At 40.4% G+C, this 17,654-nt stretch overlaps 5 protein-coding genes across 6 annotated transcripts in view; 2 read left to right on the forward strand and 3 right to left on the reverse strand.

Moving 5' to 3' along the window:
• Positions 1–858: 858 nt before the first annotated feature.
• LOC104812783 (TPD1 protein homolog 1) lies at positions 859–2,279 on the reverse strand. The gene is given in 5 exon segments (XM_010540127.1): positions 859–954; positions 957–1,252; positions 1,504–1,608; positions 2,018–2,149; positions 2,269–2,279. Coding segments are annotated over 4 exon segments (516 nt in total). The 5' UTR covers positions 2,088–2,149; positions 2,269–2,279; the 3' UTR covers positions 859–909.
• Positions 2,280–4,847: 2,568 nt separating this feature from the next.
• On the reverse strand, positions 4,848–7,236 carry LOC104812784 (SNF1-related protein kinase regulatory subunit beta-2-like). Its single transcript, XM_010540129.1, has 4 exons — positions 6,722–7,236; positions 6,319–6,500; positions 6,057–6,219; positions 4,848–5,443 (listed from the first exon to the last, which is right to left on the reverse strand). Exons 1-4 carry the CDS (start codon positions 6,887–6,889, stop codon positions 5,114–5,116), a joined length of 843 nt encoding a protein of 280 aa, XP_010538431.1. The 5' UTR covers positions 6,890–7,236; the 3' UTR covers positions 4,848–5,113.
• Positions 7,237–7,882: 646 nt separating this feature from the next.
• On the reverse strand, positions 7,883–10,607 carry LOC104812785 (serine/threonine-protein kinase D6PKL1-like). Of its 2 annotated transcripts, none has more exons than XM_010540130.2 (3): positions 10,377–10,607; positions 9,015–9,943; positions 7,883–8,870 (listed from the first exon to the last, which is right to left on the reverse strand). In XM_010540130.2, exons 2-3 carry the CDS (start codon positions 9,863–9,865, stop codon positions 8,018–8,020), a joined length of 1,704 nt encoding a protein of 567 aa, XP_010538432.1. In that variant the 5' UTR covers positions 9,866–9,943; positions 10,377–10,607; the 3' UTR covers positions 7,883–8,017. The 2 variants fall into 2 exon arrangements, with proteins under 2 accessions (XP_010538432.1, XP_019058049.1); XM_019202504.1 differs by lacking the exon at positions 10,377–10,607 and adding an exon at positions 10,047–10,071.
• A 1,653-nt stretch (positions 10,608–12,260) lies between these two features.
• Positions 12,261–16,129, forward strand: LOC104812786 (subtilisin-like protease SBT5.4). The gene is made up of 10 exons (XM_010540131.1): positions 12,261–12,367; positions 12,477–12,586; positions 12,866–12,963; positions 13,081–13,245; positions 13,398–13,500; positions 13,928–14,563; positions 14,660–14,905; positions 14,998–15,112; positions 15,175–15,388; positions 15,469–16,129. The coding sequence occupies exons 1-10, from the start codon at positions 12,296–12,298 to the stop codon at positions 16,011–16,013; spliced, it is 2,304 nt and encodes a 767-aa protein (XP_010538433.1). The 5' UTR covers positions 12,261–12,295; the 3' UTR covers positions 16,014–16,129.
• Positions 16,130–17,341: 1,212 nt separating this feature from the next.
• Positions 17,342–17,654, forward strand: part of LOC104812787 (probable galacturonosyltransferase 4) — a 3,373-nt gene continuing 3,060 nt past the window's right edge. Inside the window, exon 1 of the mRNA XM_010540132.2 lies at positions 17,342–17,606. Coding sequence (XP_010538434.1) covers positions 17,504–17,606 — 103 coding nt within the window. The 5' untranslated portion in view covers positions 17,342–17,503. The remainder of the gene's footprint in view (positions 17,607–17,654) is intronic.

Genomic DNA, 17,654 nt, shown 5'->3' on the forward strand with positions numbered 1-17,654 from the left:
GAAAGAGAATATGAACCACAGGTTCTAAGCCTTGTGGGCAAGCTTCATCGTCAAGCTACGTCAATGAATTTGACCTAATCAGATTCTCAGAGTCTCAGTTGCTTTCTGAATCAGTGAGTCCCTCGAGATTCTTGAATCCAGTATTGGTTATGTTTTATGTAAACTCAGCTGTTTTTTTTTTCGAAGGAGAAACGTATGTGCTGGGAGACCAAGTTGGTTCCACCGGTGTATCTGCAAATGCTACAGATAATGTCGCAAGAGACATTCAAAGGGAATGTGACCAAGAAGTCGGATGCTTATAGTATAATAAAGATGGATCAGAGCAAAGTCGGCCGTGTTTATGATATGCTTGTGAAGAAGGGAATTGCTCAGCAGCAGCCTTAAAGACTCTGACACTGGGAGATGCTTGTCTTAAAAACACCTTGGATTGTTATGACAGCACACACACTTCTTGACTTCCAAAATGGAAGTGTCATCTCTGAAACTTCACGGTAACCTCACAAGGTGCAAAGCTCTCACCAAAATCAATACGCGTGTCAAGCACAAGGACATGGCAGCTCAGCCAGAACAGGTCTTGAACCTGGTACCCAAATGGCAGAGCCTCATAAAGAATGAAACTTGGGTGAAATCCTCGTAATGAGTTTGGGTTTCAGTAACGTTAACGTTGCTGCGATGCCGTTTGGACAACATGAGAGGAAAAAAAGGTACGTCCTTTACGCGTTTAACTGTCAGTACCCGAACCATCTATAAGACACGTTTTCACCAGATGGCTTCAAACTATTGTTCATCCATGGACTCTTTTTGGGCCATCGTCCGTTCATTACACCATACAGAATACATATATGTTATTAATACAGCAGGTACAGTTTTTGCGATAAGACATCAGATCTTTGAACAGAGATGGTAGCATCAGAAGCAAGAAACAGAGGAAACAGAGAGAGGGTAGGGAAAGGAAAGCTGTTGGCGTACTGGAAGGAGAGGATCTGACCAGGACCCAGAGGCATTCCGTCATTGACAAGGCAGTCGTCGTAACTTACTCGCCTGAAAATTCTAGGGTTGATCAGCCTGACCGAGGTGAACCAGCCACAGCTGACGTGGATCTCCGCAATGCTGCAGCCGGAGACACACCCGTTCACTATCTCCACCGTGTAGGCCGGCACTCCGTTCGGCATCGGTGCCGTTGGTCCCTGCATTATCCCTATGTCGTCTTTCGAGCACTCTGTCCCTATCCTGTTTCCGTCCCCCTTATCATCTTCAAAAGCAACGAGTTACTTTTTGATATGTATGTCACAATGTAAAATTATTCCAAAATGTAATGTAACGTTGTCTTCTCTCCCTATGTTTTCGATCATTACAGTACTTCATTAGAGCACAAACTATTGCATTGGTCTTTGTCTTAAGCTTCGGGTTTTATATAACAGTTCACGACGCATAATTGTACTGTGGGTGTAGTAGTGATTAAGGAATACGGCAGACAATAAATAGGAGGAATCCATTAAATACCAGGAGACAGCAGAAGCTTTCTGGCAACGGCGGAGTGATTATCCTCGGAAGAGAAAGATCTTCCATTAATGCCAATGAGATCTTCAATGGCGTTGCCCTTCACAACTGCAAACAGCGAATCAATCTCATGGGCAACTTTAATGGGTTTTATCCAGATTCGACATGAAAAGTGGTCAAGTTCTTGGCAAATGTTCTTGCACTTGCCGATCCAGAAAGGTGAAGCCTTTTTTATGTTTTGGATCAAACGAGAAAGAAAGTGATGGGTGTGAAGTTGCAGACATGCATGCACATTGTGTGTATTTGGAAGTAAAAGAGATATATATATACACACACACACAACGTAATAACAATATATACCAACTACATGAATACAAGGATTGGAAAAAAGGGATCGAACCTTCTCGTCTTTAAAATAAGGAACACCCATGAAATATGTTAGAGATATATATATAGCTAGGAGGTGACCATGCACAATAACCAAATTATCAGAGGAAGAAGATAAGATATAACGTACACAGAGAAAGAGACAGCAACATTCCAAAACCCACGAAGTGTCTGTATCGTCGTCGTCTCTCTTCCATCATCACCAATCGTACCAAAGCTCTGTAGTACGTTGAACGGACAAGTGTGAATATGTAGCTACTACCTGCAGGCATCAGTACGCTCATATATGTGTGTGTGGAGGTGGGTGTGTGTGTGTATATATATATATATATATAGAGAGAGAGAGAGAGAGAGTAATTGATAACGAGGGGATAGAATTACAAGTGGAAGCCGGTATGATGGCATGCATGCCTCACTAAAGAAGGTGGTATCACTGCATATACAAAGTATTTAACACCTACATTATACATTCTTGAATTTGGAGACGAAATTGCACGTTCCTTGGATTATAAACATCCTAGAAATCGCCTCTCGTTTGAGAATTAAAAAGGAATGAATTTTACAAAATGAATGTTTTTCTTGAATATAATGAATATAATTCAATAACTATGACAAAGAAAAAAAAAGGAACGAGAGATTAAAGGAGAGGAGCTGACAAAGAAGTAGTTGGGGGGAGTGTCATTATTGGTATGGGGAAGAGAAGAGACCACTACCAAGTCTTTGCATTTGGAAGGGACAACGCGAGTGAAAGTAGAAGCGGCCTCAGAATTCAGACCGATTTCCTGATCATTAAAAGTCTCTGCTTCAGTTCGGTTGGTCCGTTATGTATGTGTTATAAGTAATACCCTTTTTTTCATAAAAAAAAAAAAAAAAATTGAATGAAGGGGCGAGTTGATGGAGGTCAGCCCATGCACACGCCTCGACCTACGTATCGTCATTCATTAGTGAATTGGGTAATTGAATTGTCTCGTTTTTTTTAAAAAACAATTTAAAAAAAATCTAACTCCTATTTGGAGAAAAATAAATAAATTGATTAAAGAAAAAAAATCTAACTTTACACCCATTTGATTACAACCATTTATAAAAATATCTGGAATAAAAAAATATTCTAATGTATCTAGATTTTTCTAGCGTGATATCTAGATATTTTGTTATAATTATCTATATTTTTCTTAACTAAAATATCTAAATGTTTCTTCTTATGAATTTCTATATATATACATTGGATAATAAATTAATTTTGGGTTTGATCTATTTTATTTTGGATCAATGATCCAAAATTAAACTTAGCTCAAAACCGGTGAACAATGTGGAGTTAAATTCGTTGATTCTCGGCTACCAAGATATCAAATGGGATGCATAAATTAGTGTACCAATTGAAATATTTTGAAACGAATTATTTGATCCTAATTAAAACTTAACCAAAATCAAGTTTTACTTCAATATAAATAAATAACTTTGCATATTTCGTCGGTACAAATAATGTTCATCCTTCTATCGAAGGTTAACGATGGTTGCATTAGTTTTGTCTTGTATAGGGTTAGAATGAATATCTACATGAATAATAGAAAAATTCCGGATATTGCGTTGGTACAAATAATGTCTATCCTCTATTCGTAGGTTAATGATGATTGGACCAGTTTTGTCTCGTATAGGATTAGAAGAATTAAACACTATACACACACACACACACACACACATATATATATATATATATATATAGACGCACATTAAATAGTATGAAATTCATGGGTCAATGGCTTGCAGAAGAAAAACCTAGGCTTCGAGCCCCTTTTAAGGACACTCTAAAATCTTATACGGAAAGCAACAAAAAATTATTGAAACCGTGACGTACGAATTTCGGTGTTATGCGTGTGTATATATATATATATATATATATATATGTTTGCAACTTTATGTACGCAATTCCACTTAATATGGGACTTAATTTCTTGCAATAATAACCAATAACCTATAAACGACGGCCATATTTGAACATATAAAATATGGTATGGAGCATATTTAGTAGAGTTTTCTTTTCCTAGAAAGTTTTGATGAACATATAAAATTTGGCTGTTTAAATTATGATATATTTTTTTAAAAAATATATTACTTCAGATTTTGTAAATTTTCTCTCTCTCTCTCTATATATATATATATAAGCAATTTTTTTTAAAAAAAAACTTTAGGGATATAAGGCCGTTTCATTAAGCGATTAATGATAATATTATAAGCATTTTTAAAAAAAAATTCTTGTCCTCTCTTGAAATTTCATGTAGAAAAAATCGTTCAACCCAAGTCACAGTTATTGAAACCTCGCGGTGGCATACATTATACAAAAAATTATATTCATATGTCATTGTCATTACAATAATAGATCCCATTTATAAATTTCACAGCGTGCTTTCTTGTTCCACACGCAACGTCCCCACCCCCTTATAAAATACTCCACAGGAGCTGCCATTCATTTAAAAGAAAAATTACAGAGAGCTAATGATGACGACGACTCTGAAATGGCTTCTTCACTCGGCGGTCCACTTTCTGAATAATACTAGTAATGAGACAGAGGAGGAGGAGCATCGTCCTCAAAACGGCGTCGTTAAGGTTTCCGAGTTCAGGATGCCTCTGCATTACCCGAAGTACTCAAAGTCCGATTACGACAGCATGGAAGAGTGGAAGATCGATCTGCTTCTCGAAGAGTACGGTCTCGCCGGCTTCGGTGGCGGCAGCCCCCAAGAGAAGCGAGCTTTTGCCATGGGAGCCTTTCTCTGGCCTCATCAGTTATGAATCTTCTTCTTCATCACCTTTTTTTTTTTTAACATTAGTTCCTTAAATTAGCTTATCCTAATCATATACTATAGTATACACACACACACACACACATATACGTATGGATCAAGGTATAGTATAGAGCCCTATATATCGTCCTCGCGTGTATTGAATCGAATGGAGCTTTGGTATTTGCCACCATTTTCTCTCTTTTTACGCGGATGCAGAAGATTACAACGGCAATCGAGTTCTGAAGCTTCGTTCTTCGGGCAAAACCTTATTCAGAACTTGCAAACAAAAAAAAAAAAAATTTTATCGGGTTAATAAGACAATAACGTGCGAGCATCCTCCAAAGCGAGAAAAACCCACGTCTCTTCCCTATTCACTTAAAAGACAGCTCTTCCCCGTACGTTTAACCCAAATCCGATGCCTAGAAATCTCCATTCCTCGGTCCTGTTCACCTCTGCATGGACTTGTAGAGAACCACAGTCACGTACTTGGCCAGAAACCGGTGAGTAGAGCCAAGGGCAACGATGGACGGGCCGCTCCTTCCCTTCTGCATGAAGATATGGTTCAGGATCACGTGTTGAGGCCTCGGCAGCTGAGACGGAATGTCAGTGCTGGTCGACGATAGATTCAGCAGCGTCATCTGTAGGTGCGGAGGAACCACGGGCGGTTCTTTCGAGTAATCCTCTGCTCCGAGAAGCGGGTTGTCGTCGTAACTTGACTCAGGAGATTGCGGAGGTTCGAACCCTGATATGCTCTCTATGTCTTCAGGAACGTAGTCCTACACAAACAGATATCGTCGACTATCAATCAATGGATCTTTTTTTCCCGAAATATGGCAACTATGCCAATGCGTAGAATCCTGAAAGGCCAAATTTTAAACTAGAAAAAAAAAACGTTAAGGGTACCATGAATCCATGTGAAAATGGTATTTGCCTAAATGATACACACCAGTCTACTACAACAGCAAGATCCTTGTACTAAAGTTTCAACACAGACATTGTCATGATACCGCACCACCACAATGCACACCAGATAATCTCATGAACATTTCCTTTCAACCCATTTTTCCCGGGTTGCAGCCATCGGTTCTTATGATTCTTACCCCTAAAATATGGTTAGCTTATTACCCTCATGCAATTTCCCCGAACGGTGTTTCATTTTCGAACTGAAAACAATGAGTCCCAACCAGAGTTAAAAAAACCCGACTCTTTTGGAGGGATCTAAATTGGTAGCACTAGTCAGTGTCACTAAGATTAGTCTTAAGTTTATGTTTGTACAACTAGTAACCTCATAATAGAATCTTCTGGATCCTACATTGACTCTTTATATGCATATATGTAAAAAACATGAAACAAACAGGTGTGAAAAGAGAATGGGGGTCAAGGTTTGACCTGCAGGTCCAAAATGTTGTAAGTGTTGCCGGCATCATCACGGGCGGATGGAAGTTCTGGAGCATGCATCCACTGACCATCGACAATGAACCGGAACTCATAAACACCTGAGGGAAGGACTTTCATTATGGTGAAGTCTTTCCCAGATCTTTGCAAGCATATCCTGATAAACAGGAGAGGAAATGCATGATGAGAGACTGAAGGGCCAAATTATATATATATAAAACAATGTCCTAAAATCAGATGGAAGATGGTGCAAAACCTTGTCTTCCAGTTGTCCCATGAGCCCTCAACGGCTATTTCTTTACCCCCGTGGCACCATGTGATCATTGTGGGAATACCTTGTTGCTGCTCGTTGCAGGGCCCTTCATAAACAGAAGGTTGCATCCATGAGGGGTTTGGAATGTGAATTTCGTCTGGCCTTTGCAGTGGAAGAACCGGAACCTAAAGGCAACAACTTTAGTTTAAAAACCATATGACTTTCTATCAAAACAACACCATCACAATCATCGTCAACTCAGATCCAAGCGCAACAAATCCTACATCAGCAACAGTCAAACTAGATTCCTCAATCACCTCGAGGGCGATCCCTCATCTCATAGCAATAAAATTCGATATCCAATGACTCAAGAGGAAGTGAATATAGAACTGGGAAGGGGACAAACCTGAGGAGCGAACATGAGAGGGGACTGGGTGGCTCGAGGGCTGTGAGGAGGGGAGTGACCCATTGCGACATGGGTGCCGTCAGAGGCAGCCATGGCTTCACGCGAGCTATTCTCAGCACCGTCTTCTTCAACCGCAGACAGAGTATTGCTTCCGTTCACATTACCCATATCCTGCTGCTGTCGCTTCAATCAAGTTCCCAAATTTTTTTCTGGGGATGCGGAAATCGAGGGTAAAATTTGTACCCTTTTCAGCCCAGAGATCGAATACAAAGAGAAAGAGACCGATTTATGGCGATAAAGAGGAAAATCCCCGTGGAGATGGGAAGGATCAAGCGTTGTCCTTGTGAAATCTAAAAGGCTCCATCTTCCATACTCTACAACAATCATATCATCATCAAAACGATCCTTACGCTTTCTCCATCTCTCCCTTCATCATGGATCTCGCTACTTGCCCCTTCCACTATCCTCCCTCTGTTTTTCCTTTCTTTGTCTTTTCCACCCGAAACTTTTTAGGATTGCAAATACACCCCATGGGTACGGTCTCGGTCTTCTGTTTTATTATCTGAACGACCCACGTCACCAAGTGTTCATTTTTCTTCCATATATGTATATAACATCCCCATTTAACATTAGATATGGTAACCGTGCCAACGTGAACTCTCAACAACCAAATATTCGATGTGGCAATTAAAGCATAAAAGCGACAACATATGGAGCCCGCTTTCAGTTTCATTAGGCTGTCTCAGTCTGTATCTGTACATAAAAACCTTTGTTGGTTTTTCATGGATTCGGCCGGTTTTTACTCATTGTTATGTTTTATGTCGTTTTACAAAAAAAAGGGCATGATTTTCTGGTGGTAAAACACACCTCAAACTCTGTTTCCTAACTTGGAGCATCTTATTTTAGATTTGTTCAAACATCTCAAGTTTCTTTCCCTTGAATTTTGAGGTTCTTTTTACAAGTTTTAATATTGGAATCGATCCATGAACACATTTTTCTGGTTCTTTCTTTCTTCTGAAAAAAATAAAAGAAAAAAGACAGAATTTTTTTTTCACAGATTTGGATAAGGGAGTTATGAGTTTGAAATGGAAAGTCCTCTTCTTCTTCCTCAGGGTTTTCCCCTACTACCCATTCTGTTGGTCATATTCCTTACACTACCAATGGCAATGGCAAAGAACTAAGCATTGAATAATGGCATAAACTTTCCAAACCGTCTGTCAACAACACAGTATCCAAAGGACCAAAACCCTACACTGCCCGTTTTACTTGCAAGCGCACAACAAGACCAGACAAAGGCTAGAAGAAATCGAATTCGAGATACTTATCCAAACCCTTCTGTGGCTGAGACAGTACGCTCTTCTCGCCAGTCGCGGCAGGTAGACTTTCTTCTACCTCCAAAGCCTTTGCTGCGGGTATTTCCGGCGGAGTGGCACACCGTATCAATGCCCAGTTCACGCCTTCAAAGAAAGGATGCTGCTTTATCTCGGTTGCACCTCGCTTGACAGCCAGCCTATGCTGAGGCTCTTTCACGAGCAGCCCTCGTATGAGATCCCTCGCTGCAAAACTCACGACGGGTGCCTCTGGAAAACGAAGTGGCTGACCCACCACGTTGAATAACGTCTGGCGATTGCCTGATCCTTTGAAGGGTGTCCTGCCGAAGAGAAGCTCGTAGAGAAAGATGCCATAAGTCCACCAATCAACTGCACTTCCATGCCCTTCGCCCTTGATTATCTCAGGAGCCAAGTACTCATGCGTCCCGACAAAGGACATGGACCGAGCATCAGTCGGCTCAGCAATCAGCTCGGGTAATGGGCTGACTTGGTTTCCTGTTTCGTTTTTGGCCTTCCGTTCCTTTTTGGACTTGCTCGAGAAGAATCTGGGCGATAAACAAGTCGTAGGTCCAACGCATGATGGTTGTATACAAGATGGCTGGACGCAATAAACAGGGTTTTTCCGTGACGGGTTAGATTCAAGAGATGTGGTTTTCACAAGAGTTGGGCTTACAGCACAGCGGAGGGACAGATCAAAGTCCGATAGCATTATGTGTCCATCTTCCCTCACAAGGACGTTTTCTGGCTTAAGATCACGATAGATAATACCGAGCATGTGAAGGTACTCCAAAGCCAACAGGACCTCGGCCACGTAAAATCTGCATTTTGAGATAGAGAAACACAGTTGTCAATTCCTAAAGACTTGGAAAAAACACAAGTACAGCTATATCTTAACCTTTGTGTAGGAAAGATAAACAGACAAGCATTACGATTCCTCAAATTTAAGGCTTTCGAGAACATACTTAACGGCCTGCTCGGGGAAATACTTGCCGGGTTGCCTTTGCCTGAGCATGTGCAGGTCTCCTCCAGGACAGAATTCCATCACCAGACAAGAGAATTTATCGGTCTCGAAATGGGTGTAAAGGGTTGGAAGGAAAGGATGATCCAAGCACTGCAGTATCTCTCTCTCGGTCTGAGCTCGAAGGAGCTTCTTACGAGTAGCTAAGGATGTCTTGTCCATAACCTTCATGGCAAAATAACACATGGTTCCGCTCAACTCTGCGAGGTAAACGCTTCCGATATCACCGCAACCCAACCTCTTGAGGAGCCGGAAATGGCTTAAACCCAAAACCCCTCTCGATCTGACGGCCTGGATGGCTTCCCATCTCAAGTCATTGCCTTTGTGAGGTTTGCTTATACCGCTGCTACAGCTGCTTTCATCGCTCACATCACTGCTTGTGCTTCCCCTGCATATGCTGTTCTTCCCACTCTCTGCAAATTCAAGACGATCGCTAATCTTGGCGCTTCCACTCGTTCTCCCGAGATTGCTACTTGTCCCGTCGCTGCTAATCTTGGCAGAAACAAAACTGTCCTTCACACTTTCATAATCGGAACCAGATGTTTTCTTCCCTTGGTCAATGTAATTGTCTTGCAGACTTCTGGTCTCACTAACAGGAGAATCAACTCGACCGGGTGTTTTTCCAAGATTGGGTGACATAGAGATTGATTCGAGCTTCGTCTCCAAGGAATCACAAGAAGTTGGCAACTTTTCTGCTTCAGAAGCTCCTCTATCACATGGCTTTGCCTTATTCTCAACGTGTTTTTGTAACTGCACGTCCCTTTTTAGAATATCTGCCTCTGGTTTGGAAGCCATTTTGGCAATTATGGTTCAGAGGCTAGTGAAGGGACATCAGATCAGAATAACTCCATCTCCGAGCTCGCCGTCAAAGAACTGCCATTAATGCACAGACCAACTCACAAACTTCAGAAACAAACAAATGTATGCAAATCCTGAACAGCTAGACAGTACAAGCACAAGTCCCGATTTCAAGTACCAAGGCAGCTAGACAGTACAAACACAAGCACAAGCACAAGCTTCTGCAGAACCAAATCACAAGATCAGACGATTTAGTCAGCACAAGTATAAAAAAAAAACGCAAACTTTGTCAAGGAAAATTAGTCAAAATTCAGCTCAATTAACCGATCCCGAATTCAAAAAGGTGAAACCGGAGGCGTAAATCAAGCGGAACGAGACGAAGACAACCCAGATTACAAAAAAAATTAAGACACCCATACTCAAAAACTCAGAGAAATACAAAACGAGAAGGGTTTTTTTTCTAACATACACGACGAAGCAACTTTCGAAAAGAGAAATTTCCGGCTACCTGCTTCCGCTACAAAGGTAGATAGACGACGCGACGGAGATGCGGCGGCGACCTCCGCCGGAGAGATAGAGAGAGGGGGAGGGAGGGAGGAACAAAGGTCTTGTCAGAGCGCAGAGCTTTCCTTTTTCTTTGTATTTCGTTGTTGATTCTTAATAAATAAAATTTACGCAGAGAAGCCATTGCCCCACTCTGTTCCCTGCTTTCTTCTTTCTCCCTCCTCTTTTTCAGGACAATATTTTGCCATATTCTCACTTCAATCCTTTTCCCCTGGTTTCATGTAATGGAACGAAAAACCTCAAAAGAGGGGGGGCCCGCACTCTCTATTACAAAAAAATAAATAAGTTTTGTGTTTAAATTATGATTATATTAATTAAAAAGTTTTAGCATTTTAGTATTTAATTTAACTCTTGTTATGGATGATGATGTTGGCGAGTCATTATAAAACGCACAAAATATATGGTCATCATAGAGGCACGAGTCGTGAGCAAATTGTGTCATGTTTTGTTTTGTAATATATGGAGGAAAGGGAAAATTGATTGATTGCGGAAAGAGACCATTTTTCTGAAACCTAGAAAACGAAAATACCATTTATTAAATCTTATCAATTAATCGATCATTATAGACATGGTGAGAAGTGTTAAATAAGTACTACAATTTGTTTCACAAAATATATTGTTTCGGTAAAACATTTTTTTTAAAAATGATATACCTCTAATTGATAATTATAAAATATATATATAGTTTATTTCAAGTTACTACCTTTTGACATTATGATAAGTTTGGGTTTGGGTTTGGGTTTAGGATTTTATCTTGAATTCTAAAACAACAATTTTTTAATAAGAAAACACGTTCTTTTTTTTTTGTGTGAAACATTGGATATTATTAATTAAGCGCATACGTATAGGTGGACCTACGCTTGAATAGGGCATCAATCGGGTCGACACTGCCTGATCCGGCTCGAGTCCGCACGCGATCCGAAGATTTTGGGTTCAAATTCGGGTCGACCGATTTTTTCGGATTTATATAGTTAAACTCGAAACCAGACCCTATATATATCGGATTCGGGTCGGGTCAATCCAACCCGGCCCGCATCAATTCCTTTGTAAATTTCTTTTTAAAATATCGAGTTTTTGGGTCGGCCCGACTCGAATCCAAAACCCGATTCGATTCGACCCAAAAACCCGATTTTTTTCGGACCGAAAAATTTAGGCATGAAACTTACTAATTTTCGAGTTGGGCTGGACTGGGCATCGGGCCCAAAATGCTTGATATAAGGTGCTGTGATCCCATTTGTTTAATTAAAAAATTTATTTTTTTATAAAATTTATAAAATTGTAAAATACCCCCCCCCCTCAAATTAAGTTTGTTTACAGTAAAATTAGATATGCCCCCGATTACAAAGTTTTTTTTGGGTATACACGCGCATTTAAATAGAAAAATGTGTAATAATTAAACACGAAAAGGTTTTTGTGTAAAAGAACAATTACGTAGATAAAATTTCACAGCATGCATGCAACATTTTGGACTGTTTCCCAGTGGTTTTTTATTTTTCAAGTACGCAAAATTACGGATATTACCAAACGAGATTTTGTTTAACTGAATTTGACCCATATCACGATATTTCAGGTCAGAATTAAAATCAGTTGGGATTCTCTTATATACATATACCATGGGGAGGTTCATATCCTTTTATTTTTTTATATTTTTTTAAAGATTAGATAAGAACCTAGTACGTACTTTAAGCTAAGCTAGGGTTCCGGTGTTGCTGGATCAAGTAAATCCCAAGAATTTTACCAAACCTAAATCTTTGCTCTCTATATCTATATCTATATATATATATATATATATACACACACACTCGACCATATAATCTGTTCTTCCTTCTATAGATCAAAGAGATCAAAAGCAATATTAAAACCATGGCCAAGACTATACTTGCAGTGTTCGTTATTCTGTCGTTGTTCCATGTCCATGCACTTGCGGAGAGAAAGGTACATTTTTAAGTTGTTGTTTTTTTCACGCACGAACTGATCTGAGTGTTTCGTCCACTAACAACGTTGCTGCTTCCTCGTGTTTTATTTTTGTGTATGTGTGAAAAAGTCGTACGTTGTTTATTTGGGATCGCATTCACACGGCCCTGAAATCTCCCCTTCAGACTTGAAACGCGTAGCCGAATCTCATCATCAGTTCCTTGGATCCTTCTTGGGCAGGTTAGATGTGTTTTATCTCCTGTAAAGCTTGTGTTCAATCACCCAACCCTAATCGGCTCAGTGGTGTGTGGAGGAGGCATTGCTTTGCTCCATCCCACGCTCGAACCCTTAGGAGGGTATAACCCATTTCCTTGGCCCGGGACAGGGACATGGTCAAGGGTCAATAACCCGACCCGCCCACCAACTTTTTCAAATCACTTTTACCCAAAAAAAAAGGTTGTGTTTAATTTTCTGTATATGTTATGATCCTAAATTCGGTGTCTGGTTCCAATGAAACAGTCACGATAAGGCGAGAGACGCGATCTTTTACTCGTACAAGAGACACATAAACGGCTTCGCAGCCATTCTTGAAGAAGAAGAAGCAGTTCAAATCTCGAGTAATTAAAGATATATATAACATTATATTTTAAATTCTCTTCACACTGGTATATATATATATATATATATATATATATATATGTATAGTAAAACCCATATTGAATTTTTTTTGGCAGAGCATCCGAGTGTGATATCTGTGTTTCCGAACAAAGGCAAGAAGTTGCACACAACTCATTCATGGGAGTTTATGCAACTGGAGAAGGACGGCATTATCCCTTCCGGCTCATTATGGTTGAACGCACGATTTGGTGAAGACACCATCATTGGCAACCTTGACACTGGTATGCTAAATATATATCATATGCTAATATAGTGAATTATTCGTCATCTTTTTTTGCGAATCCGCTTGCATTTTATGTAAGTTTATATTACAGATCTTAATCGTATAGCCTAATAAACTAACTGATGGCTGTTCTGTCTTTGCTCTAAACAGGTGTTTGGTCGGAATCCCAGAGCTTTGGAACTGATGGGATCGGTCCAGTCCCTTCAAGATGGAAAGGAACATGTAAAACTGCCGAAGGTGTTCGCTGCAACAGGTCGTTTTCGTTTGCATTATAAAATATATATATAGTTTATTTCAAGTTACTACCTTTTGACATTATGATAAGTTTGGGTTTGGGTTTGGGTTTAGGATTTTATCTTGAATTCTAAAACAACAATTTTTTAATAAGAAAACACGTTCTTTTTTTTTTGTGTGAAACATTGGATATTATTAATTAAGCGCATACGTATAGGTGGACCTACGCTTGAATAGGGCATCAATCGGGTCGACACTGCCTGATCCGGCTCGAGTCCGCACGCGATCCGAAGATTTTGGGTTCAAATTCGGGTCGACCGATTTTTTCGGATTTATATAGTTAAACTCGAAACCAGACCCTATATATATATATATATATATATATATATATATATATTATATAGAATGGGGTTGTTGATTTTTTTAATGTGTAAAATATTTTTCAGGAAGCTAATAGGAACAAGGTACTTCAACAAAGGTTACTTGGCTCACACGGGTCTTAAGACCAACTCCTCGTTCGAGTCAGCATGCGACCATGAAGGCCATGGAACTCACACTCTCTCCACTGTCGGAGGCAACTTTGTACGTGGGGCAAGTGTCTTTGGCGTTGGCAATGGCACGGCCAAAGGCGGTTCTCCACTGGCCAGAGTGGCTTCTTACAAAGTGTGCTGGACTCCCGTTAACGGTTCTCAGTGCTTTGACGCCGATATCTTGGCCGCCTTCGATATGGCCATTCATGACGGCGTTGACGTCCTCTCCATATCCCTCGGTGGGGATCCCGCTGATTATTTTAACGACGGCCTTGCCATCGGGTCATTCCATGCTGTGAAACATGGCATCACCGTTGTGTGTTCTGCTGGAAACTCTGGCCCGGCTCCTTCCACTGTCTCGAACGTTGCTCCTTGGATATTGACGGTCGCTGCCAGCACACTCGACCGGAAGTTCCAGAGCTCTGTTGAGCTTGCCAATGGCCGACGCTTCAAGGGAGAAAGCATGTCAAAGCCATTGCCGATGAAAGGGAAGATGTATCCACTTATAACCGGTGCACAAGCCAAACTTGCCAATGCAAATGCTTCAGCAGCGTAAGTCATATCTCTTGGATCGATCGATGGATACAGTTGATGAGTTGACATTTTTGGCGTAAATAACTCTTCTGATTCCCAAAAAAAAAACTGCAGCCTCCTTTGCAAGGAAGGTACATTGGATCCAGAAAAGGCAAAGGGTAAGATCATGGTGTGTCTGAGAGGAGATTCAGCCAGAGTGGAGAAGGGAAGACAAGCCGCTCTGGCCGGTGCTGTCGGTATGATCCTTTGCAATGACAAGTCAACCGGCAATGACATAATCGCCGATCCCCATTTCCTTCCAGCTTCACAGATCAACTACGTCGACGGCCTTTCAGTTTTCTCTTACATTAACTCTACCCAGTATGCATCCCTGTCTCTTTTCTCTTTCTTTGCTTTGCAGTCTATCATTCTAGGTCAAGCCATTGTCTTAAATATGAGTTTTTTTTTTACAGTGATCCAATGGGTTATATCACTGCACCCACGGCTGCTTATGGCATCAAACCAGCCCCATTCATGGCAGACTTCTCATCTCAAGGACCAAACTCTGTTACACCTGGCATCCTCAAGGTTGTCTCCTTATCTAGTCTTGTCTGTGTTATGGCGTTGTAGTAACTTTTTTTTTCTTCCAGCCGGATGTAACTGCTCCTGGAGTTAACATCATAGCTGCGTACACGAGGGAACAAAGCCCGACAGGCTTGGAATCCGATACACGAACCACTGCTTACATTACAGAATCAGGCACGTCCATGGCCTGCCCTCACGTGGCCGGAGTTGCTGGTCTTCTCAAGACGATGCACCCTTCGTGGAGCCCTGCCGCCATCAGATCCGCCATCATGACAACTGGTACGTAGTGATTCTTTTCATTTCTGTTTATACCCTTTTAGAGAGAATATTTCATTCCGAGAAATTGCTTTTCTTGGCAGCGAGAACAAGAGACAACAGGGTGAGTCCGATGATGAACGCGTCGTACGTGAAGGCGAACTCCTTCAACTACGGGTCAGGACACCTCAGGCCAAACCGGGCGGGAGACCCTGGTCTGGTCTATGACTTGACAGCCGATGACTACTTGGACTTCCTCTGCGCCATAGGTTACAACCAGACCATGATGGAGTTGTTCTCGGACGGTCCTTACAAGTGTCCGGAGGGAGCGAGCCTTCTCGACTTCAACTATCCGTCGATCACGGTGCCTAACCTCAAAGGGCCAGTGACGGTGACGAGAAAACTGAAGAACGTGGGAGGAGGAGGAGGGAGGTACGTGGTTCGTGTGCGGGAGCCGTATGGAGTGTCGGTGAAGGTAGAGCCGAGAGTGTTGGAGTTTGAGAGAGTTTCTCAAGTCAAGAGCTTTGAGATGACGTTGAAGCCCAAGTGGGATGGTGCTGCTTCTAACGGCTATGTGTTCGGCGGTCTGATCTGGTCTGACGGCATCCATTTTGTCAGAAGTCCCATTGTTGTTGCTGCTGCCACCTGATCACTCTAACCGGTTCATTTAAGACCTTTGTTCTCTCTCTTTTTTTTTCTTTTTCTTTTTTTAAATTTCCGTGTTCTTTTTTTTTGTTTGGGTTATGGTTTGATACTGTTATTTATTAGGACGATAAGAAGACATTTAGTTTTCTCTATGGTCACATACTCGGAGAAAATCAAAGATTATTTGGATTTAAATTTGAAAATTTTGGGTATATTCGACCAAATTTTGGATGACTCAAATGTTAAAGGACAACAAATTTTTTTTCTAAACCAGAATTTGAAAAGGGATATTCATTTGAATTTTTTCGAGATATAATTGGGTCAAAGTTTCAAATCCATAGATAACGAGATAACAAGATAATTTTCAAATACTCTCGGTATTTAGATTCAATTTTATTTAATAAAACAATATTTATAAATAAAAATGTTTGTCTAAATTATTAATTCTAAAATCTTGGCTCATAATTCTTGAATCGTAGTTCTATGCCATTTAAATAAAACCCTTAATCATGTTAAGAATATAGTATCTAAATAAATAATTTCAATGTAATTGATTTAAATGCAAACGTTAGAATGATGTGTACTCATAATCTTCTCCAATTAAGGGCAATTAAAAGCAAGTCACCGACAATGTGTAGGCTAAGGTCCACTAAAAGAATCTGTAGTGATAATTTGATTAGTGAGCAACGGACCAGCAAATAAAATACTTATGCCTTAATATGCATTTTGATCATCATTACGCGCCGTAATAACGAGAGACGATTAGTTAAAATGATGCAAGGTTCGATGGTTGTACACATAATTATACCAAACACATATAATAATTACAAACGTGTTAATACATTTACTTTTTTTTTCAACTTCAGAATTACCATAAAAAAATTACTTTTTTTAATCATTTATTTATTTAATAGAAAAAGATACTTGTAAAAGTAACAAAAGTTTGGGTGAACATGTAAAGCATGTTTTTACCCTGGGTTCAAACTCGTGTAGGAGATGTAGTCGGTCAAAAGCTCGGTGAACTCCCACGTTATAAAAAATAAATGAACATCATAAAAAAAATGAAGACCCAACAAAAACATAAAGTTCTCAGCCACTCGTGTTGGGTGGGTTTACGGGGAAATTGGATCACGAGTCGGCCGACGGTGAATTTAACCGTGGGCCTATCATCCAGCCTGTCCCCTTTTTTTTATATATAATTATAAATTAAGGTTAAAAATGCGTAAAAATAAGTTAATTTTTTTTAACAATTTCGCATTTTCTGGAAGAAATTAAGAGGGAAAAAAACTGTATCGCATTATTGACAAATAGTTCCGATTTTATCCAGCGCAAATTTCCTCTTTATTATTTTTTTTTTATGAGAGAGGAGTGTTTTCCTCTGTGTTAATTCTTTCCATCATCATCGTCGTCGTCATCATCATCCAGTGAATCACAGTCGATAGAGGGGAGGGGAAGGATAATGCTTTGTGCTTTGGCTCCATTTGGGCGGCAACAATGGTGAAACTTCGCAGTCTGGTTCTCGGTCTACTTCTGCTGACGGTCGCTGCTCCTCTCCTCTTCTACACGGACAACGCCTCCACCTTCAAGACTCCTTCTTGTCCGCTATCTCTCTCTCTCTCTCGCGTCTCCGATTCTCTTCCGATTC

Source organism: Tarenaya hassleriana, unplaced genomic scaffold (genome assembly GCF_000463585.1).
Source record: "Tarenaya hassleriana unplaced genomic scaffold, ASM46358v1 Cleome2, whole genome shotgun sequence".
Classification (NCBI taxonomy): Eukaryota; Viridiplantae; Streptophyta; class Magnoliopsida; order Brassicales; family Cleomaceae; genus Tarenaya; species Tarenaya hassleriana.

Excerpts from the sequence above, each read along its gene's own strand:
- LOC104812786 (XM_010540131.1), top strand. The coding sequence starts at position 12,296 with ATGGCCAAGACTATACTTGCAGTGTTCGTTATTCTGTCGTTGTTCCAT. Across the intron at positions 12,368-12,476 it reads ATGCACTTGCGGAGAGAAAG|TCGTACGTTGTTTATTTGGG; the intron begins GTACATTTTTAA and ends TGTGTGAAAAAG. Across the intron at positions 12,964-13,080 it reads AGAAGCAGTTCAAATCTCGA|AGCATCCGAGTGTGATATCT; the intron begins GTAATTAAAGAT and ends TTTTTTTGGCAG.
- LOC104812784 (XM_010540129.1), bottom strand. The coding sequence starts at position 6,889 with ATGGGTAATGTGAACGGAAGCAATACTCTGTCTGCGGTTGAAGAAGAC. Across the intron at positions 6,501-6,721 it reads CTCTCATGTTCGCTCCTCAG|GTTCCGGTTCTTCCACTGCA; the intron begins GTTTGTCCCCTT and ends TGTTGCCTTTAG. Across the intron at positions 5,444-6,056 it reads ACAACATTTTGGACCTGCAG|GACTACGTTCCTGAAGACAT; the intron begins GTCAAACCTTGA and ends CTGTTTGTGTAG.
- LOC104812785 (XM_010540130.2), bottom strand. The coding sequence starts at position 9,865 with ATGGCTTCCAAACCAGAGGCAGATATTCTAAAAAGGGACGTGCAGTTA. Across the intron at positions 8,871-9,014 it reads TTCCCCGAGCAGGCCGTTAA|ATTTTACGTGGCCGAGGTCC; the intron begins GTATGTTCTCGA and ends CTCAAAATGCAG.